At 48.3% G+C, this 23,167-nt stretch overlaps 1 protein-coding gene across 9 annotated transcripts in view; it reads right to left on the bottom strand.

Annotated features, from left to right (window-relative positions):
* Nucleotides 1-23,167, bottom strand: part of PTPRT (protein tyrosine phosphatase receptor type T) — a 928,354-nt gene that overhangs the window by 137,883 nt on the left and 767,304 nt on the right. For all 9 annotated transcript variants that reach the window (XM_053926541.2, XM_053926537.2, XM_053926540.2 and 6 more), the window contains one exon: nucleotides 2,556-2,691. In XM_053926541.2, coding sequence (XP_053782516.1) covers nucleotides 2,556-2,691 — 136 coding nt within the window. The remainder of the gene's footprint in view (nucleotides 1-2,555; nucleotides 2,692-23,167) is intronic.

The following is a 23,167-nucleotide window of genomic DNA, read 5'->3' as shown; positions in this document are numbered from 1 at the left end:
CTTTAAGTAGCTGTGGACTGTGCTCTGGCCCACAGTAAGTCGGTGACAGACTCAGTCGACCAATGAGGTTTTCCCCATAAGAGGTAAAGGAGGCCACCACCAAGCCCTTCACCTGCCTCTGGGCATCTCTAGACATGAGAAGACATTGTGGTCAGTGGACAGAGTGCAGGCCTAGGCTTAATTTCTCTGTTTTCGCCCTTTAGCTTTCTCCTCTCCTCTCTTCCCGTTTCCTTTACCTATACCCATCTGTACATTATTATCAACCAGTTCAGGAAAACGTTGTATTTGCTCCACAAGATGCTGATTATGATTAAACACTGATTAGCAAACTCCCGACCTCTCTGCCCACCGTGCAGCCCCTGGCACTTGCCTCTCGGGGAGACGCGGGGTCATGGGACACCTGTTGGTTGGGTCTGAGGGATGATTCTGATAGAGGTGAGAGGTGAAGATATGTACAAGGGGTTAAAGCCGCACAAAGGACTCCCTCTACACTTGCTTCCATCCTTGAAACAGAGAGCCCTTTCCTTCCTCCCGACAAGTCACACATTTCAGAAATAGCTGTTGAGAAGGAAGTGAAATTTCTCCGCAAGCTCACAAACGATGGTGACATGGGTTAAGCCAGGCTTTGGAAAGAGCAAAATTGGAAGAGCCTATCTGACTTACAAATCAGTGGCAAAGAATGAGAACATTGCAAGTCTATCAAATAGGAATGCAATTCTATCAAACTGGTTTCTCTTTCCAGGTAGACAATCCCAGACTCACCTCTGCCTCCATGTGCCCGTGATTCTAAGACACAAGACAACGATCTCATACGTACAAAGTGCTTACTGCCGCCAGAGAAATCAACACCTCCTGTTCGACCTCATCTAAGAGCAGCTGACTTCTCACTGAGACATTCAATGTGGCCACATTTTATGGGTGATGGTGATAATATGACAATGCAGTGCTGTTCTTAACCCTTTGGGGGCTCTTGCTCCCCCATATTAACATAGTGCCTTCCCTTCCCCATAACCTCTCCAACTGAAATCAGAAGCTGGAGGAAAACGTTAACTCTTTAGTCATTCTGCTTGGGAGCCTGAGGAAGAGAGTGGCCCTGTTAGACAAAAGGTTTCCAGAAAGGTCATGGTCCTGTCAAGAAGATGTCCTGGCCCTAGAGGGCACTGGTTGACTCAGAACAGACCATCAGAGATGCAGGGACATCCTGGAGCCAAAATGGCTACGAGAGGCTGACTGTAGTGGGGACCACAGTAGATTTCTGACTCGCTGATGGCTGGAAATGGGACATTATTATTCTTTTTGTTTAACTTTCTGCATTTGTATATTCACATGACCTCTTAATAGAAGCTGGGCATTGTCTTTGGGGCATTCTGTCCCTTTGTTTTGGTGGGGAACAAATTTCAGGAGCACTTTTTAATTCTGTAAACGGAAGCACGTTCTTGTTGCTGGGCTCGCCCTGGACTCTGAGTAACCAAACCCAGTGCTTCAGACGGAGGGATAAGCAGTTTGTTTAATAACATAAAAGTCTCTTTAAGTGGGGGGGGGGCAGGGCACAATGCAGCATATATTATTATAATGTAGATCAATGTTTTTGCTCTGGCAGACTGGGGCAGTGGGAAGGGAGAGGCCAAGTTTGGGACCATGGTGTCGAAACTGAGAAGACGTGGAGGTGAGCGGTAGGCGTGGAAACCTGGTGCCAGGCCAGGGGCTAAGCAAAGGTGTGTAGGGGGACCCTCTGTTTAGGGGAAAAACCAGTGCACAGTAGGGACAGTGATGGCTGATGTTCATCAGCCTTCCCTCTCTGCAACTCCTGTGTTATCCTCAAGCCTTGTGAGTGTCTGATAAGGAGAAGACAGCAGTGCAGTGAATCTTGGGGATAAGGGAGGGGTCTGCACCCTGGTTTCACGAGCATACGGTTTAGAGGAAATATGCCACATGAGAAAACTGAGTTAGGGCACAGAGCTGCCCAGGGAGACATCCTTTTGAGAGGTGACCGGCAGCACTGATCCAGCGGGGAAGGTGTTATGGGACACAGAGTAGGGAGGCTGTCTCCCTAGAGACCATGGCACCATTGGAAGCATCCTCCCTTCCATGCAGCGGGCAGCCTGAACTGCTACTACTGGACCAGAGGGAAGTCAGGGCTGAGAGGAGACGAGAAGGCTGAAGTGTTACTTTCCTGCATCCATATTTCTGGGCTCATCTGTGTCCCTGGCGCTCCCTGGTTATCTTGATGACATGACCCATCACAACAGAGCAGTTAAATCAGAGAAGACTCACTTCATGACACCAAGCACCCCAGGGCACAGCCAGGTGGCCGAACCAGAGGGATCACTAGCGCATAGGAAACTGACCATCTCAGGGCCACCTGCCGGGCAGGCAGCATGTGCCCTTCGGTCACCAACAAAATGAACCGAAGCTGGCCTAGGTCTTCCAGGACCCCGACAGTCACAGCAGTGGGTCCTTTCCCGAAAGCAAACAACACAGCAGTGACCTGGCCACACGGCAGTGTGAGGACCCCTGGAGTCGCCGCAGGCAGCGGGGCAGCAACCCGGACTCACCTCCTTTTGATGGTGAGCATCACGCCCAAGAGGATGATGATGAACATGAGGAGGCCAGCGATCACTCCAGCCATCTTCACAGTGTTGTCCACCTGCTTCTCTGGCTCCACGGTGTTAGAATTCTGGGTGGAGGCACCTTGGAGAAGAAAGGAGGTAGAGGAAGATGTTGAAAAGGCTCCTCCACGTGGCTAGACAATGACGGTAATGACAGCAGCTCATTTTATTGAGAGCTAACTATGTGCCAGGCACTGTGCTAAGGGTATCATACACATTGTCCCATTTTTATCCTTCTGAGGATGATTAATCCTTCATGAGGTTGGGATTATTCTTATGTCCTTTGTTTGTTTGTTTGCAGATGTGTAAAGGGAGAGTCAGGGCAATTGAGCCCCCCAAAGTCACACAACTGCTGTGCTGGGGCTCGCTGCTCGATCGCCCTTGTCCTCGGTTGGAGGATTTTATCCCTCACTCCGCTTTATCTCCAGGATCAAACCATGGAGTTACAGTTTGATTCTTGGGTTCATGGAATTATTCTAAGCCCTACTTCATCCTTTCAGGTAAATGGTGAAAACAACAGCTTTATGTTAAGGTAACACGATCAAAATCACTGGATTTACAAAGATAAAAACAAAGGTTTTGTTTTGTGCCTTGTATGAAAAAAATGGTGGGGTAGAAATTCAGTGTTGTAAAGGGAACCGCCTTATATTAAAAAACAACACCAACAAACACTTACATCTGACTGACTCCAGTTTTGGGATTTAAGGCTGATGCTACATACACACTCTGCCAGACGCTAACTCGCTGACTCATCCAGGGAGCTGAGCAGCGACTCTGTCCTCTGCCCTGGGCCGGGACCTTTCATGGACCCACTTTGGTCAATCCTCACACACACTCTAAAAAGTAGAAATGAGTTTCGCATTTTGTAGATGAGAAAGCCAAGGGAACTTGCTGAAGGACACAAGGCCACTAGAGGTCAGAGTCAGGATTCCACAGGTTTTCTGGCCCTCGGTCTAGGCCTCAATAGTCAGAAACCTTGCGTCCAACTTTCAGGTCCCCTGGTCCCTCAATCCCCTATCCCAAAGCAATGATTTGCTAATGCCATATCAACAGACAAAGAATGCCTAAGCTCTACCTGTTTATTCATCGCACCGGGGAGCAGAGGCAGCTGCTCACTCCAGACACCTGTGTGAACACCGCTGGGGAGCGGTCCAGCACCCCGAGTCAGTTCCTCCTGCTGCTCTTCCTATTCCCAATGGTGCCATGGTTGTGGGAGGCTGCTTAAATCCACAGAATCCTCTTCCCGACCTGTCCCTACGTTCCTGCTACATCAGCACCAGCTCATCCTTCATCGGTGACAACATCGTCTCTGGTTGCCTGTGCTCCTGGAGGAGTCCCTCTCCTTTCTCTCAATCTTATAACTGTTTCCCTTTGCACATACCTTAGTGAAACAATATTATTAGTTATTTGTTTCCCCGTCTGTCTCCAGTGGTCTGCAAACTCTTCAGGGATGAGGTTATGCCTCCTTTATCTTTACTTCCTCATGTTAGCCCAGAGTCTGACTCATGATATGTGTTCCCTTCATGTTTGCATTGTTCGATGTTTAGCTAAAGGGATGACATTGCTGCCCACACACATTTGTTCTCATGGAACCAAGCTGAGTTTCTCCTTTTTCAGCCATGTGTTCACAGAACTGGGCTGAATTGAAGGGGCATTAATGTCTATAAAGCTATCATTCTGACTCCCCCAAACTCACTGATGGTTCAGAACAACCCTCAGGCACAATGATGTAGCCCCTCTTCTTCCTCATGAGCGTCAGTGTTTCCTCATCAGAGCACTTGCCCCAGACTCTCCTATAACTTAGACGAGTTAAGTTATAGGAGACTTATAACTCGTCAAGTTATAACTTGACGAGACTTGGCTGCTCAGTCAAGTCTCCCTGGTGAGAACAGCAAGTCTTCAAGAACAGAGAGTGAGTCCTAGTCATTTCTCTAATGCCAGTGTCTAGCCCAGGCCTCCATCCTCCTAATTGTTGGTTAACAGATGATTACTGATGGCATAAATGTAAGTGAACCACAGTTATTTGCTTCACTCGTTAATTCGCTCCTCAGCACCCAGGGCTGAGTGCCCAACTACCCTGTCAGTGGGGTCAGAGAGCCTTCTTTTGCAAGGACTTATGGATGGGGGATTTTATTCAGTTCCCCTCACCCACTAAAGGCAGAACCAGAGGATCAAATCCCAAGACCATCTGTGCAGGCTCTACTTATCTAGAGCCCAGAGAATTCCTGGGGGAGTTAGCCAACCACCTCTTTGTTTCAAGAGTTGGGGCTGGTTCCCAGTAGACTCCCTGTAGCTCCGCTTTCCCAGTTTGGAGATGAGATTTCTGAGATATGTCTAGTCCCTGAGACATATGACATGACCACGCACAAAGGAGACTAAGTGCCTCAGACCAGTTTCATTAATATGGTCAGAGTCTTTGTATTTGGACTTGAAGGAAGTGTTGGCTCTGCAGCATTCACTCATTGGCATAGCTGAACTTTACGTAATGCCTGTTGCGATTCTGATCTAGAGACTAGGCATACAAAGGCCAAGAGCCCTGGAGAGGATCCGAATTCCCCAGGAATACTGTTATTGGCTTGGTCTAGTGAGATTCACACTTCATTCCTTCAGTGAATAATCACCAGCACCCACTATATGCCGGGCACTTGGTGATAGAGTGGGGAGCAAAATAGACAGAGTTCCTGCCCTCAAAGGGCCTACAGTGAGTGTTGGGTGGGGCTCAGGAGATAGGATTAATGAAGCAAGAATCAATAATAATAAGCTTTCAATTATATTAAGGACCAGAATGAAAGAGGCACATGCCACCTGGGAACTTATAGAGGGAAATGAATAACTTCTGGGGGGAAGTGGACAATGGGGTGAGCTCCAAGGGAGGATAAGCTATAACTAAAGGAAGAAAGAGTGAGAGGGTCACATGGGAACAGCAGAAGAAACAGCACTGGCCAAGGCTGGGTGATGGGTAAGGGGCCAAGTGCATTCAGGAAATAAAAGAAACGTGGTGGAATGAGGGTGAGAGAGGAGCTGGAGACAGCAGCACGGGCCAGTCCACACAGGACAGTATAGGCGGCAATGAGTGTTTTTGTTCTTTACCCCAAGAAGCATAGAAACCACAGAGTGTTATCCATGGGGCAATGTTGTGGTGTGGTCTATATTTCCAATACATCATTCCAGCTTCCTTGTGAAGCCGAAGTGGACTGGAGAGATGAATTTTGCAGGCATGTGGGTGGGAGATGATAGTTGCTGGGCTCAGGTAATGGCAGTGGAAGGAGAAAGATGCAATGAGAGAGACAAATGACCTGAACTAGATATAAATAAAACCTGTTGATGGACTGGATACGGGAATAAGGGAGAGAGGACTGTTGAAGAGGATCACAGCTCTTTGGTTTTCCTAACAAAGTGGATGATGGTGCTGTGTGTGGGTTCAAGAAACAATGGAAAAAGAATAGCTTTAGAGGAAAAATGTGTGTGTTTGGGGCAATTTGAGCCTGAGAGATACTCTAGAAAAGTAGGAGCTCTAAAAAGAGGTCTGAGCTGGAGGCAAAGATGCGTGAATCACATGCATGTAGATGGTATTTGAAGCTGGGGGCTGATGGACTGACTGGGAGAATAAAGAATGAAAGGAGATCAGGCTTAGATAGAGACTTGAGGGTCTGTGGCATAGGAGACAGAGAAGAAACGGCCAGACAGGTAAGAAAAACAACTGGGAGAGTATTGCGTCCCAGAGCCAATAGAAAAGTGCTTCAAGAAGGATGGAGAAATCAACTGTGGCAAATACTACTTCTAGGATGGAATCAAGCTCCATACCCAGAGGAAAGCGGAGATCTTGGATGAGTATTTGAAAATCTTTCCCATATAAATCCTAAGATGTTCCTAAACAGAAGCACCTTTCAGTGGTGATTGTGAACCAGCAATGGGACATACTTGAGGGTCACAGAGGAGCATCCAAGACATTCAGACAGGCCATCTCAAAGTTGACAGCCCAGTGGTTTAGACAAATTCAATGAGTTCAGTCAACAGGCATCAGAGCTGATGTCACAGACTCTATACAGCAAAGTTATAATGAGGAGCCAGGCTTGGCTGCCCAACTAGGCTCCAGGTACAGGGTCATGAACATTCCCTGGGATGTGGTGTATCCAACTTCTGCTTCAGCGTCTTCTTAAGGGCATTTGCTCCAGCTGCTGGGGTTTGTGCCTCGATTCTAAAGGAAGTGTGCCGACAGTGTTCAAAGGGGATGCAGGTATAGAGGAAATGGCTCTGGGATCAAAGCCCAGGCAGGATTCCCATGTGGCTCCTATCTCAGAGAGGAAATAAGAGGGACACGGACAGTGGATAAGCCCACCCCACTTTCGCTGCAGTCATCATAAATGCCCCAGGGGCAGATGAGCACCAATGCTAGGACTGAGGGAAGCACAGGAGATCAGCTAATGATGGGGACTCCTGGCGATGTGATCAGCTGTCTCAGGTAGGCACCGAGCTCCTCATCAAACAGACACTCAATCACAACTTTCTAAAAGTCTAGCTTAAGAGTACCAATCCATTACTGGGGGCCAAGCAATGTGCTAAGCACTTTTACATAATAAGTCATTTTATCTTTATAAAACTCGTCTCGGAAGGAGCTAGGATTATTTTCCCTTATACATAGATCAGAAGTGTTCACAAAACAGTGACGTAACTTGTCCCAGGCATCTAACCAGAGAGTTTCAGAGCTGGGATTCTGTGTGTAGGACTCATCCCCTTAGCACTATGATGGAGACGTAGCTAAGGAAATGCCAGCCCTGAGCCCACATAGAAGGTCAGCCATCTGACTCCCTGGCCTGAAATCCGAGGGAACTCTCCAGACAGGCAGAATTGGAAACCATTCAGTAGTATGGAAGCTGCATTACTTTTGCCCTAAGCCCATCCTTTCCATGACAGTCAAACTTAGCACCAGTCTTCAGTCCCTACAAAGCTCTGTCCCCGGCCCTGGGTGACTTCTGTCTACTAAGCAGGAACTGGGAGTCTGAGATCTGAGAGAAGGCAGGGCATCTCTGCCCACCACTGAGCCAACCCAAGAACAGTCTGAGTAAGTCAGAGTTGGCAACGAGGTGCCAGGTGGTAGATTCATCCAACTGGAGTAGCTTCAAGGCTGTACTTGAGTCCCTTGTGTGATGTAGTCATCAAAAACAGTTTTGTGAACTCAGCCTGCACTGGCAGAGGGCTCCTGTCTCTAACATGAGGCTGCTTGCCCGACCTCCTCCCCCCTTCAGCTGGGCCCTCCGAGCTCTAAGTGCCCCAAAGCCTGAGCCAGTCCTCTCGGATCAGCAGTTGCTGTCCCCTGCTTTTGACTTTCCACAAAAGCTATTGTGGCATAGAATCTAGTCCCCTCCTAGCTGCAGCTTAGAGTCCACATCTGGCTTCCCACGTGCTACGTGTGCACTCTTGCACATGGAAACCTGGTGCACAAGGCGTGGCTCTTGGTCCCTGGAGGTCTGTCCCCGTCTCAATATTCACACCATATGTAGGCCCCAGTCACTATGTTCAGTTTCCCCTACTGCCTCCTTCCACGTTACCAGACAACATGATGTTTTACATTTCCCTCCCAAACTCCTGGGACCCAACAAAGGCAATGCTGCTCAGCTCTGCTTTGCGTTGGTCAGACCCCTGTGATGAGGCTTGTCCAGTCATGGACCCCAGCCTCCGAGAGGGACCTCCAAGGTAAAGACAGGCCAAGAGTCTTGCCACTCAAAGTGTGGTCCAGTGACCAGAAGCAACAGCATCACCTGGGAACTTGCTACAAATGCAGCATCTCAGGCCCCACCCCAGCTCTATTGAATCTACTTTAACAAGGTCTCTAGGTGACTCACTAAAATCCAGAGATCACTGACTCTGGAGGAGTGGAAGGCAGAATCAGGACTTCTCAGCCTAGAGAAGGGGAAATTCAGATGAGTCTCAATTCTAGCCTTCAAAAAGTCCAAGGGCCATCATGAAAGATGGAGTAGATTTGTTCCCTTTAATCTTAAAGGTCAGAACTACGACTCATGCATAGAAGTGACAGGGATAGATTTGGGGCCAACACAAGGAAAGGACTTCATGTGGAAGTGCCATCCAGCCGCGGCCTGGCCCAGCCCTTTTCACTGTGGCATTGCGATGCAGAAGAGCACAAAGCGGTGATGGTCCCCAAGTCTGTTTCAGAGTGAGCCCTCCCTTTACCTGCTTACACAGTCTCCACCTGGACTCACCTCCTAGGCTTCTTAGATGCTATTGACTCACCTCCCACCTCAACCTCAATTCCAGTGACACCCGGGCTCTGGGTGAGAGACAGTCTCCCTGTCATGCCTAGAGCCATGAGACTCCCATGAGATCTACCCCAGACCCCTAAGCCACTCACAACGGAAAGTGTGTCACCAACAATGAAAGGCACTGCCCGGGCACTCAGCATGCTCCGCGTCAAGCGGAAGAGACTACCTGGCCTCTAATACCCTTTTTGAGGTTCACAATACTATGGTTTTATGAGATGGGTCCAAAGCAATGGGTTTAAAATTAGAAATACATGAGCCTGCAATCTAGACTCCATCACTAACTCGCTGTGTGACCTTGATCAAAGCTGTTAGCCACACTGTGATTTGATACCCTCATTTGTAAAAGAGGCAATAAATGCTAAGTTCACAGGGGTTTTCTAAGGATCAAATGTAACAACGGAGGCAGAAATGCTCGATGAACTCTGAGGAACTGCCCACACATGTGGCCTAATGATGGCATGACCTTGGAACTGGTTCCAGAGGGACAGCAAGGGCTTTTTTTGGTGTCAATAAACTGTGGGTGCACAGTGGGTGCTGGGGTGATGCTTTCTTGCAAGCTGCTGCCTGAGTTTATCCAATCCTTAGGATGGAGGCAGGTGGAGCCCCCAGAATGATTCATTTAACTTTCCTCCCACAGGCCAGGCCTGTATCAGGCTCACATCTGGATGACTTAATGGCAGCAATAACATAATTTGGCAACAAGGGATTAATGGTTCATTCTCAAAGTGCCCTCGCTGGCTCCAGGCCCATTTCTATAGCTTTACTTCAGAGAATTTCCCCTGTAAAGATACGGAGCAAAAATAGAAGTTGCAGATAAAGAACATCTAATTGCAATTGACAAAACCAAGGAAATCCCAGTGGAAGCATAACCCATGCTGATGATCATGGCTGATGGGAAGGAAAGGAAGCCGGCTCTCAGGGACAGAGCTCCTAAAAGCTGAAGTCTTGAAAACACACAGTTGCCTCTTAGCTATCCAAGGGCACATTATCCCCAAATCTTACCACGTTGTCAGTTCACCCCATCTACTTAATGACTTCTTTTGTTGGAGAGACTCTACCTTTACCCTGGCTCTGCAAGCATCTGCACCCCAGTAGAGTGAACCTTAGAAAGCCTGCACCTGAGCTGCTGCTGCCTCTGAGCCAGTGAAAGTTTTAAGCATTGCGGACTTCTCTGATTACAGGGGTTGGGGTGGGGTTTGCCTCAACTGGGAAAAGATGAGGAAGCCGGGCAACTTCCCAGTTCTTCTAAAGTCAGGTATGTACCAAATCCCTTCTTGATCTTGCCAGAATCGAATTCTCAGAATGGTTGGCTATTTTTAAGATGGAACTGAAGTCCAGATAGGAGAAAAGTTGGTAGGAAAACATCTGGGTCCGTCATTAGATGAAAGGCTCCAGACTTTACAAATTGCATCCCAAGGCACGGAGCGCATCTGTAATTGCGATCATGAACAGTCTTTGGAAATGAGATGGAGGTGAGCAGGAGGGGTGCGCGAAGCCTGGGGAGAAACAAATGCTGGTGCTTTTTGTTTTTTTGATGGAAGGATATGGATTCCAAATATTTGACACAAGTAAGTGTGATGTTGATACAGAAAAAATATATAGACTGAATGGTGCAATTAGATTTTTTAAAATTACCATTTACTAACAGAGGGAATGATCACTAGAAACCAGTGCAGGCTCTGCATCTGTCAGCATCCAGCCAGGAAAAGGGAAACTGCTCCAAACACTTAAACTTGAGCAAACTTAGTAGAAAATTGGCACCCAGCGTTCAGGAGGGGATGGTGAGGCAACCTAGAGGGTGGTGTCGTGAGCCATTACTCGGCCCATTCTGGAGAGACAAAGGGCAGTGGTGGGGGTCATCAGATCCCAGAGGCCAGGGTCACCCAACAGAAGCGAGACCTGGAGCTGTGGAAGGGCCTGAGGACCAGAAGGGATTCCTTCTCCTTCCTCTTGCTCTACAATTCATGTCTCCTATTGGCCAAACCTAGACACCAGTTGACATCAAGCCCAAGAAACACAGCCTGCAGGGGTCACTGCATGTCCAGCACAGCAGGCAGGGAGCAAAGGATAGACGTGAGGCCAAATGGGCCAAGGGCCAGCATGGGCTTTCTATGAACAGGTGATGCTAGGTTCACCTCAATGCCACTTTTGAGAAGTGTCTGGACCTGTAGATTGGGACAAATGTCCAGTACTGTGCCTTAACTTGAGCTAAGTCATGGCCAAGATGGAGACGTTGGGACTGGCTTTCAGGACAGCCAGGTGTTAAACAGGGCTGTATCTGGAAGAGTCAGGATACCTGACCACATGTAAAACAGTAATATTATTAAAAATAAGGAGTTAACATACATTGGGAGTTTTTACTACAAGCCAGGATGCTGTTTTAAGCCCTTCACACATACTATCTCTTTTAATCCTCACTATAACACTATGAAGTGGGTTCTTTCCATTTACCCATTTCAGAGATGGGAAAACTGAGGCTCAGACACTAAGTAACAGTAGCAAGTGGGAGAGGTGGGATTTGAACCCTGGCAGTCTGGTACAGTGTTTATTCTCTTTAAACCATTATTCTATTCCGCCACCGTTCCCATAAATAAGGGGAGAGATTGCAAAGCAAAGAAATCTGGTTGTCTTTCCTCAAATATCAAAAAGAAAGAAGCTGACTGGTATTTAGGGAATTGAGAATCTGATTTTGACTGGCCAGATTAAGATACCTTTGTATTTATTCCTGTCCCTGCTCAGTTTGCCACCTGCTGAATCAGGCAGTTCCATTTATACCTGCTTTTTTTGAAAATTATCTCATCTCCTCTCATGCCCTCTCACCAAGATATTCTAATATCCAAGGGATTGATGAACATGTCATATGAATCTTGTTATATGGGCCAAATTATACAGACTTTGCTCAAATGATATTTACACTTGACCTTTTAAACTTAAGTTCCCTCATCCTTTTCACTTTCCTTGTATATCAGCCACCCTCTCCAAGCCCTTAATATATTGTATTTAGCTTTATTATTAATCTCTGAGCTTTCTCTATAATACCTTTCTCGATATTTAGCAACCAAAGCATCCCATGTAATTTCACAGGGAGACCAGTCTCGCTCAAGTTTAGGGCAACTGTTTTCTGCTTTATGTCCAATACTCGTTCTTTGATGGCACGATGACTGATTTTGTAAATTGCTGGCTACCTCCCCCCCATCTTGGAATGTGCCTCCATCACCAGATCTGGCTGATAACAGTGCACGAGAGGGATTATTCCATCATTCGTCTAAGTGACATCACCTAGGATGTTTCTCAAGTAATAAATAAATTGCCTCAATTCATCACATGACAGTAATTGCTTTTAGCCAAGATTTAACTCAGAGTCAATGTCAAGTAGCTGGAAAACACCGCAGAGACACAGGTTTTGCAAAGACAGCGCCAGCGCCACCCTTGCTGTGGAAAACCATTTAATAAGTACTGAGTTAAGTATAAAGAAGATAGAGATTTATACTATCCCAGGCTCCCTCACTATTACCCAGCCAGTCCTAAGATGCGGGAATCACAGACTATACAGCTAAAACTGCAAAATATTGCTGACAGAGGTGGCCCTCTTTTCCAGACTTTTAATGGAGGTCAGCACCCCATGAGATGGGAATAGCTTCAATTGATTGGTTGAAAGCACTCTGGCCACACAAATAAATTGTTCCTCGAGTGCTGATTCTGCTTGGTCCCGTGCATCTCCCGAGCCTGTGTTCGCAGGCGGATCCACAGCACAGCAAATGCTCTGTGTAGGTCAAATTCTAGTTCAGTTGCGTTACACACAAGAGCAGAGACGGTGATAAAAGACCCTGATGGTGAATCGCTTCTGGGTGCCAGAAAACTCCTTGATTCTAAGTTTTAAAGAACTACATTTGGAATTGAGCATAATAGACTCATTTAAGGACAGTCATGACCGACTGATGCCGGGCACTGTCATTGCTGACATATTGAAAGGTACAGTCTTTCAGGGGCTGCACCAGTTGTGGGTGGAGAATCCTTTTATATTTTCCCGTGGTCTCAGCAGCTCCCTCTTGTGCCCAGTGAAGGCCTTCAGCATGAGTGCCAGGACCCTGGTCCATGACCAGACGAGGACAGGAAGCTAGAGCTAGAGCTGGGTAAGACACTGGCTAAGAAACCAGAGATGGGTGTACTTTGTCAACTGGTTTAAGCACCAAACCACAGTTAAGGTTAAGGACCAGGATGTGGCTGGGACAAGGGTCAAACCTAAAGGAGGAATCAAGAGCCAGTTGGTGGCTAGAGTTCAGGAGTCCATGCCCAGGGCCATAAAACTAGATAAGTTAAGTGGCCTGCAAATGGATTAGACCCAGTGACTGGCCTCAAGAGCACCAATGGAACCTTTGGCCACAGAGGAAAAGTCTTGGACGTTGCCCAATGAGAGCGGTGCTAGGATGAAGATGAAGATGATGCTGATGATGCTGATGATGATAGTAGACACTGCCGGTGAGGTAATTAAGAGACAATCATGCTGTCCAGGAGCTCACTACCTATTGGGAGACAGAAGTGTGCAAGCTGAGACTCAACCTCAGTGGGATAGGTGCTAACAAAGAGGTACGTACAGAGAAGGGTATGCGTGATGCTAGGGCAAAACTAGACTACACACTATTTCCACAGGCCATCAATAGTATGGGACAGGCCATGAGCATCCCTGAGACCAGCTGGTGGCTTCCTCCCACAGATCCCTACCCGGCTCCCTGTGATCCAGGCGAGGCTGGCCCTGCTGAGGATGAGGAGGCTGAGTCAGCTCAGCCCGGGGTGGGCAGCCCCTGGCTCCCTCCTTGCAGAAATCTGTGTGTTGAGCTGGGAGCCCAAGAGTCTTGAAGCTGCTTAACTGCAGCTGAGAGGAGCACCTACGGCCTGCGCTGGGGATTAAGGGATCAGTCTGAAGCACAGATGTAAGGGAGGACACACACCCTTTTGGATTGCCCTGTGGCAAAGTGACAGTCCCTTCAGACTTTCCCAGCATGACAGAGTGCATGGTCACACTGAACAGACTGTCATTCTTCCTGTGGAGTCGGAGCAGCCCTGGGGCAGCTGTGGAACAGGGAAGCCTTCTCAGGAGCAGCAGTGTAGAGGGAAGCACAAAAGCTGACCAGGGATGGTCTGCCGGTCAAACAATGCCAGGACACTGAGAACAGGCTATGACAGCCTGGTGGGTGAGGCAGAGGCCAAGGCCAGGGCATGACCAGCACTACACTCCAAGACTATTCAAAGGCGGGAGGCAGAACTGGAAGGGGGCACAGAGCCACAGAGTGGAGACCACCCCCCAGCCAAACATAGAATACAGCCATGGAGACCCCACAGGGAGACAGGGTGGGCCGAAGAGATCCGCTGAGATGGCAGCTCCTGGCCTCGGCCTCCTGGAGGTCTGTCAAGGCACAGCTCTTGAGAGTGGACCCCGTCCATTGCCCAGTGCTCAGGATTGCTGCATGTCCAAGTGTATTGGTTTCTTAGGCTCTTGTAACAAATGATCACAAACTGGGTGGCTTAGAACAACTGAATTTGGAGACTCAAGGTCTGAAATCAAGGTGTCAGCAGGCACCCTCTGAGACTGGGCAGAAGCCTCCCTCGCCTCTGCCCAGCTGCGGTGCTTGCTGGGCAGTCCCTGACGTTCCCTGATGGATCCTTCCAATCTCTGCCTCTGTTGTCACACAGCGTTCTCCTTGTGTGTCTGTGTCTTCACATGATGTTTCCTCTTCTTGTAAGGACACTGGCCACATGAGATTAGAGCCACCCCCCCTCCAACCCCGCTGCGCACCATGGCTTCGTCTTCACTACTTGCACATGCACAGACCCTCTTTTTGATAAGATCATGTTCATGGGAGCTAGGGGTTAAGCCTACAACATATTTTGTCTGAGAGACACAGCTCCACCCATAACAGCAGGTTCAGCAGCCCGGGAGTGGGCTGCGAACAGGAGGGAGGTCTTCCCATTTCATTAAGTCAAGTCAAATGCTAGTAGGAGTCGCGGCCAAATGGAGAGCAGCGGGAAGGGGGATGTAGACTCTTGCTTGGTTACAGACTTAGCGGAACAGGAGGCTGCTAGGAGGACAACATGTCCCAGCTTCATTTGTCTGCAAAGGGCAGTGGGGTGTACCAGGGCTGAGGCATCCCTAAGGCTCTGACTCAAAAACATACAGTAACTCCGTTCTTTCCAGCTGACTCCAGCCACACTGATGCTCTGAGTTGTGACAGCATTGCCTGACCCTGTGGGGCAGGAAGGAAGAGCAGAGGCAAAGATCTGCCCAGCTGGGGTAGTTTTGTCCAAATCTTGCCTCTTGAACATGCAACTTGCAGCAAGCATCGGAGTGCCTGAAAAGGAGAGAGGTGCGTGGGAGGGAGTGAGAAGTCTATGGGAAGGACTGGGGGAACACGAGCGGGATTGGAGAGAACAGCCCGTAAACACGCAGCACGGAATTCAGATTAGTGCAATGAAACTGAGCGAGGGCAATAAAACCAGCAGCGGGGACAGCATCGACTGTTGAGATTCCAGCCAAATCCACCACACACACATTTTCTTTCTTCCAGCCTTTGCCCCTTGGTTTTTGGAAGCAGAAACACTGAATCACTGTGTTCTGTACTAATAACCGATCTATCCCTTTCCCCAAAGGGTGGGAGGGAAAGCAGGTCTTCTCTAATCCAGAGAAGACAACTGTAACTGAACAACAATAAAGTAATTAAAAAAAAAAAAAAAGCAGAAGGCAAGATCTAGAGAGTCTGGAGCATCTGTTCTTGCTCACTCAGAGTCCTGGGAGAGGTCTCCCCTGTGACGCCCAGGCTGGGCATGGGGCTCAGTGGGGCTGGATCAGATCTGCTGGAGCCCCATTCAGAGGTGCCGGAGATTCAGTCTCTAAGAAGCTTGGCAAGTGGAACGGAATAAAGGGAACGGAACATTCCCGGAGCCTCTACTCTGTGCACATTCACTTCCGTTCAGCAACGAGGCACGAAGACGGTCAAGACATGTTTTGTTTTTCACCTTTGGATCTGAACTCTCCACAATGCCACGCGCGGTTTCTGAGCGCTGGAAAGGTGGCTAGTGTGACCGGGGAAGCAAATGTTAACGTTTATTTCATGGCAACTGGCTTAACTTTGAAACGGAAGCAGTGTAAAGCATGCTTAATTGTAAACACAGTGGTGATCTTTTTAGGACTATGTCTCATTTTAACTGTTTAACAATTTGCATCTGAATTGAGAAGTGCTGTATGTGTAAAATCCACACCAGATTTCAGAGACTTAGTGTAAAAAAAGAATGCAAAATATCCTTCATTAGCAATTTGAAAATACTGCTTATATGTTAAAATGATACTATTTTGTCTACTTTGGGCTAAATAAACTATCTTTAAATTAATGTCACCTGTTACTTTTTACTTTTCTAATGTGACTCTAAAAAACTTAAAACTACATTCATGGCTGAGATTCTATTTCTACTGAACAGTGCAGCTCCAGAGGCTTTCAACAGGGGGCGCTTTTGCCCCTCAGGGAGCATTTGGACAGGTCTGGAGATCTATTTGGTTGAGACAATTGGGGGACAATCTAATAGATAGAGGCCAGAGATGCTGCTAAACATCCTACAATGTACAGGTCAGCCACACACAAAGGATTATCTGTCCCCAATGTCACCTCAAAGCCTCAACTGAGAAACCCCGCAGGTCAGAGAGACCTGAGGAGCTAGTTGAGCTGAGCGAAGAAGTCAAAGCTGTTACCACACTTAGTTCTCAAGATTCACTCTGACTATGGGTACTTTGTCCCCACTTCTCCAGATGGAGGGGGGTGAAGCCCAGGGGAGAGGAGTAACTTGCCCCGGATCACCAGGCAGAAAGTGGCAGAGCTGAGAGGGGAACCCAGTCTCAGCTCACGCCCAACGCCAGCCAGTCGGTTCTCCGAGGCGGCGCTGCCTGTGTTTCCAGTCTGATATCGCCATCTCTCAGGTCCGCACAGTTATAATTTAAACCAGCCATTATTGCTACCAGGGGATGAGCGTTAACAAAACACGCTTTGGAAGGGACAGCCAGCGCCAAGAGAAACACTTGCAGGCACCTCACCCATCAAGCGACGCGGAGGAACGCAGGGAAATAAATGGAACCCAGTGAAATAAACCTGTCAGACGAGAAACATTCAGACGCCTTGGAAGGCAAGAGGTAAGAACAAATGTGCCTGATATGGGACTGGCTCTGTTTAAAGAAAACATTATCAGACTGCTCGTCGTGAATAGAGTCCGGAGAACAATGACCCAGCAAGGCGCAGCAGCTCACACACTCCAGAGACGCCCTGTTTTCTCCGTGAAGGGGGTGTGAGCCCAGGCGTGACAGTCACTCTCCTGTCACTGTCATCGTGCACCCACCTGAAACTCCTGCTTCCCTGGGGGTGAGGGCAATGCCCGGTGGGCCTGTGATGCTGTGCAGTAGGGGACTGGCATCTGGTGAAGGCCTACTCCGAGCTGCTCCTGAGTAGGGCACTCCTGAGGGTCACCTAATGCAATCTTTTTTCTCTCCTTGACTATATGAGAGTCAGCTGGTGATACACAAGGCACCCTCAACTCTGAGTACCTAATGTACCCCTTAATATGACTCTGCAGCAGGTGAAATAAGGCTATAGGATTTGCTTAAAGTCACATTACTAGGGAGTAGCTATGATGACATTCCTGGGGTGTTGGTAGTGATACACGGGGTTAGGGGGGTCAATGGCAGGGCCACAACTTGGCTGCAGCGAATACTGTTGGGGCTTTGCCCATCTCTCCCTTACCTGGGCAGCTGCATCTAATGGAGATTGCTGTGCTGGCTGCGAACAGCTCACAGACCACTCTTTCCCTGCAGAAATGCCATCAGACCAAGGGGTGTGGCCTCCCCAGGAGGGTGTGCAGGCCCCTGGCCACTGGCAGATGGACGCTGGCGTGTGTATTTGTTAGGACTCATGCCGGACCCCTTGTCTCAGGGTGGGAGCAACTCTGCAATACAATTCACCCTCCAGAGCCCCTGTGGGCTCAGCTGACTCCGGGCTCCTCATCCCTCAGCTTCTCCACCTCCCCGATCCTGACCCCTCACTTTCTTCCTTCTGAGAATACTCCTCAATCAATAATTTGCGTAAGAATCCCCATCCCAGACCCTGTGTCTACGGAACCCCACCTAAGACATTCACTAACAGCAATGTTTCTGAGTCTGGGAAGGAGGGTGGACAGAAGTGGATGGTGAAGGTACTAGATGTCTGGACTCATGTCTCCCTTGCCTGCTGCACCCTCTTTCCCACCATGATAAACTTGACCAGGTAGGGACTGGTAGAGAGGAAGCCATTGTCTGAGCAACAACTTCGAGAGAGGCAACAGTCAGATATTTGAAATCTCTGAGAGTCTTCCCACGGACCAGAAAGGACCCTGCAGTAGAGATTCTAGGTCAGCAGGGACTATTTATTTGTCTCAAAGGCAACACTGGGTATCAGCCTCTGACACAGATGGGCACTGCATCCTGACCTTGAAGAGGGGCAGATGTTTATGTGAAATGAAGTCAAATCACGTGTTTAAGGGGAGGGGCGGGTAGTTCCTTCAAAGGAATACCTACGCCAGACTGGGTGCTCCCATCCCACCGTTTTGCATACCCATTATCTTGTTTTGTCTCAGAATACAACTCCAGAAGACTCTGCATGTGCAGAGTACATAATCCCCTGGTAAGAGATAGGTATTAATGGATAAGAGAAGTGGGAATCATCACATTTAAAGGACTTGGCTAGGACAAATGGCAGACCTGGGATCAGAGACAGAGCGAGTCATTTCCTAAGCACAGGCATGCTAAGTCAACTCTCCTAACCTTAGACCACAGCGCAGCTGGAACGTGCCTGGGAAGCACTCCGTTAGTTCCCCAGTTTGTCTGTTTGTCTGTCTGTTTGCTTGTTTGTTTTGAACACCACGCACCTCTCCTTTGCAGCACCACTCACAGCTGGAGTTGTACCCTTCCTTACTTGGGTAGTTTTTTTGACTAATGGCTCTTGCCTTTCCCAGAAAGGTATAGAAACATGTCTTCTTTTGGTCATCATTGTATTCCTTGGTGCCTAGAACAGAGCCTGGCACATAGTAGGTACTTTGTAAGCATTAGCAGAATGGAGGGATGGATGGATGCAGGCATGCATGTGTGAGTGGGTGAATGGATGGGTGGGTGGAAGAATGGGTGGATGGATGAATGAGTGGGTGAATGGGTGAGTGGATGGGAGGAGGGATGGAGGGATGGGTGGATGGGATGCAGGGACTGCCAGTTCCTCTATGGTGCACCTGGCCTGGAGGACCTGCTGAGTGTGGGCCACTCTCGCTCCCCTCCCACCCGCCCAGGGCTCTGGTGATCACCTGTGGTAAGGAGGCAGAGTGGAGTCCCCTGGGTCACCTGGGCGCTGCCCATTGGTGCTGCCCACAAGGAAGCCAGTCCCCAGGCAGCATGCAGAAGAGAAGGAGAGAAAGAAACACACATGAAAACGAGCGGTACAATGAACAAAACTGCAATTCTACTGGCTCTGAAGAGCTCACACTGCACAGCGAGAGAACATCGTGAGCTAACCGAACAGGGCCTGAAACAGACTGTTTAAAGTGGAATAAGAGTCGCCATTTATCAAGCACCCACAACACGCCAGGTGCTCTGCCAGGTACCTCACATACAATGTTTCTAAGACTTAGAACTGCCCAGAGAGGACAGTATTACTATAAATCAACCCATCACCTTTTCATCACCTTTCCACCCAAATGTCTTCTCTCCCAATTTTCCCCTTCTCAGTCAATGGTGCCTCCACCCAGGCAGCTGCTGAGTCTAGAACCGGGGGTCATTCTTTACCCCTCTTTTTTTTTCTGATCTCCTACTTCTGATCACTCCGCATGCCTTATCACTTCTACCCCCAAAAAATCTTCTCTCCAATTTCATTTCCAACTTAGTTCAAGCCGCCCATGTTTCACTTGCATTATTGAAGCAGCCTCCAGTCTTGCTCCCCCTTCAATCCACTTCCACCCTTCAGCTGAAGTGCATCAGTGGCCCTATTGTTGTCAAGGTCAACCTTAGACCCTGTCACCCAGCTCACAGGCCCTCAAGAAGTCCTCTGCCTGCCTCTCACCCCCTGTCCACCCCCACTCCCACACTCCCACACTCTGTGTTCTGCCCTAAGCACAGACTCCTTTCCATCATCTCCAGCCCCCTCCCTTCTCGTCTGTAGGCCTCACCTAGGCTTGTTGCTGTGTGGGGGACACACCCCCTTCCTGCCTGGGCACCTGGCCGTACAATTGCTCATTCAGGTGTCAGTTTACAACTCTTTCTCTCTAGGGAATCTTTAGTGTCTTGCCACTGTGGGACAGATGCTGTCCTCTGTCTTCCCGTAATACCCTAGTCTTCTTTTCTTTTTAAAGATTTTATTTATTTATTTTTAGAGAGAGGGGAAGGGAAGGAGAAAGAGAGGGAGAGAAACATCAACGTGTGGTTGCTTCTTACTGAGGACCTGGCCCACAGAAGACCTGGCCTACAACCCAGGCATGTGCCCAGACTGGGAATCAAACTGGTGACTCTTTGGTTTGCCGGCCAGCACTCAATCCACTGAGCCACACCAGCCAGGGCAACACCCTAGTCTTCTCACCATATTATCAGTGGCTGCCTTCCCCTCATGTCCATAATCTCCTTGAAGGCACCCATGGTGCCTCATTAACTAGTGAACGTCCTTGGCCTTGCACTGTACATGGTACTTAGTAGGTACTCATTGAATATTTCTTGAATCGATGAATGAACGAATGAAGAGATGATGAGTTAGGGAACTGATATAACCTGCTCAAGGTCACAGAAGTAATAACTGGCAGAGGCAGGACTTAAACCCTGGTTTGCCTGACTAATGTTCCTGCCCTTTCAGACCCACCACTTGCCTCTCCAAAGCAAATGACACAAAAGGCACGTGGGCACCCTATGCTGGCCGAAGGCTGCCTGTGTCTCTAGTGATCATCAACAAAGCTGCAGAAAGATTTTATGCAAAACAGAGGGAGAGGCAGGGCATTCCAGACCAGCTGATAAACAGGAAATACATAATTGCAGAAATTCACACAAAGGGAAGCTTGACTAACAGCCATGAAATCTACAAAACGTCACCGACAACACATTTTGGTCAACAGTAATCATAAGACTGCTCCCTTAGAGGCGGGGAATGTCGCCACTTGGAAAGCATGTTCTCGCAGAGGTCAGCACCCACTGGCTCCTGAGCCAGGTCCGACCCCCCACCCACTGTTTTCTGTGCGGCCCTGAGCTAAGAATGGTTTTTACGTGTTTAAATGGTTGGGGAAAAGTAAAAAGAAGAGAAACATTTTTTGACAGATCAAATTTACATACAATTCAAAATTCAACGTCTCTAAATGAAAGCTGTGGGCACACAGCCATACTTACTTTATAGGTATTACCTACGGCTGCTTTCGTGCTGTAGCAACCAAGTTGAAGTGTTCGGACAGAGACCGCACGGCCTGCAAAGCTGAAAAATATTCACTACCTGGCCCTTTACAGAGAAGTTTGCAAACCCTGTTCTAAGTGGCTATTTTTATTAATGTTCCTCCCAACCTTTTGAGGCAGGCAAGACGAGAACTGTGAGGCTTGCATGTCAGAAAAAGAAATAGAAGGCTTGAGAGAAGAGATGACTCATGTGTCCCCACCTGGCCCATTTCAGCAGCATCCACTCTGTTCTCCCATGTTCCGGCCTTGTCCTTGGCTTAGACCTCCGCCTCTGATCCATTTTCTAAGCTGTAAAGAGCATGCGGCCTTGCTGACAAAGGCAGTCTGCCTAAGGACCTCCAAGGACGTCCACTGTCTCAGGACAATATGTTCCCTATGTGTGAAGGGGCTACACAGAGAGCTTGGTGTCCTGGTCTGGCGCGCCACTCCAGCCTGCCTCTCATCAAGTCTAGCCTGCACTGGTCACAGCGGCCTTCTAGCCATTGTTCCTTTGCCTTGTCCCATTCAAGTTCAGGGGCATGCTCTCGTGCCTCCAGTGATTTGCCCACGCTACCTCCTCGGCTCAGAAGACCTCCCTGCCCCCCAACCTTGTTCAATGTAATTGTTACTCTCCTTTGCTAGCTTGTCTGGAGTTTTGCACACCTTACCTGAGCATGCACACCTTAAATTGATTTATGTTTCCCTCCTCTGGGCTTGCATGGCCTCCTGAATTTACTTACTTTCACTGTAGTCTGTATCAGACGGTACTGATACAATTTGTCTGTTTGTCGTGCTCCCATTGGCTACTACCTGCTGAGTGTTTATTATGAACCAGCCTTAGACTAAGCATTTTATATGCATTAACCCTGTGATATAAGTGGCGCTAATTGTCATTGTTTTATATTTGGAGAAACTGAGACACAGAGCAGTTAAGTACCTTTCCCAGCCTAGAATCAAAGACTATCCAAATCCAGTGATGGAGTTCTTAACCTTTAGCGGGTGAGGGACCACAAATCAGTATTAAGTTGCACCTAATACCTGCTTATTGAAAACTAAATGAAGAGATGAAATTCTGGTTTAGTATTTTTCACTTACTATGTCACTTGGAAAATTATATAATTTAAGTTTCAATTTCTCTACCTATAAAACCAGGCTAATAAGTATTTCATGAAGTTCTTTAAAGGATTAAGTGATCCCTGACCAGGTAGCTCAGTTGGTTAGAGCATCGTCCTGATACACCAAGGTTGTGAGTTTGATCCCCAGTCAGGGCACACGCAAGAATCAACGAATGCATAAGTAAGTGGAACAACAAATTGATGCTTCTCTCTCTCTCTCTCCCTCTCTCTCCTTTCACTCTCTGTCTTAAATCAATAAATAAAAGTTAAAAAAAAAAAAAGGATTAAATGGAAAACAGTCAAAGCCTCAGTTCAGTTGGCAGGCCCGAAGGAGCCTCCCCACCCTCCCATCTAAGACTACATACAACTCTGCTCAGTGGGAATGCTCAGCCATGAGGGACAGGAACAGGTGCAGGCATGGGAGAGGTTTTCCTAGGGGGTGGAGTAGCAGCAGATGAGTGACGGATCATGGGTCACACAGGGCGCAAGGGAAATAGAAATAGGAGAGGGACTCATATACATTGTGCTAGAGATTGCTAGTGTTTACTGGTGGCTGACGCATCTCTCCTTCTCAGGCGTACAGAAGAGTGCACCTTTCATCAAGGCCAGGTAAGTGGAAGTGATATGCATCATCCCCAAGTGAGGTATTGAAGGTCCAGGTTACCACCTCCATACTTGTCCTGTCCCCACTACAAGGTCCTCTGAGGC

This window comes from Desmodus rotundus, chromosome 6 (assembly GCF_022682495.2).
Source record: "Desmodus rotundus isolate HL8 chromosome 6, HLdesRot8A.1, whole genome shotgun sequence".
Lineage (NCBI taxonomy): Eukaryota > Metazoa > Chordata > Mammalia > Chiroptera > Phyllostomidae > Desmodus > Desmodus rotundus.
The sequence above is the reverse complement of the archived record's forward strand: the minus strand, read 5'-3'. Positions and strand labels throughout refer to the sequence as shown.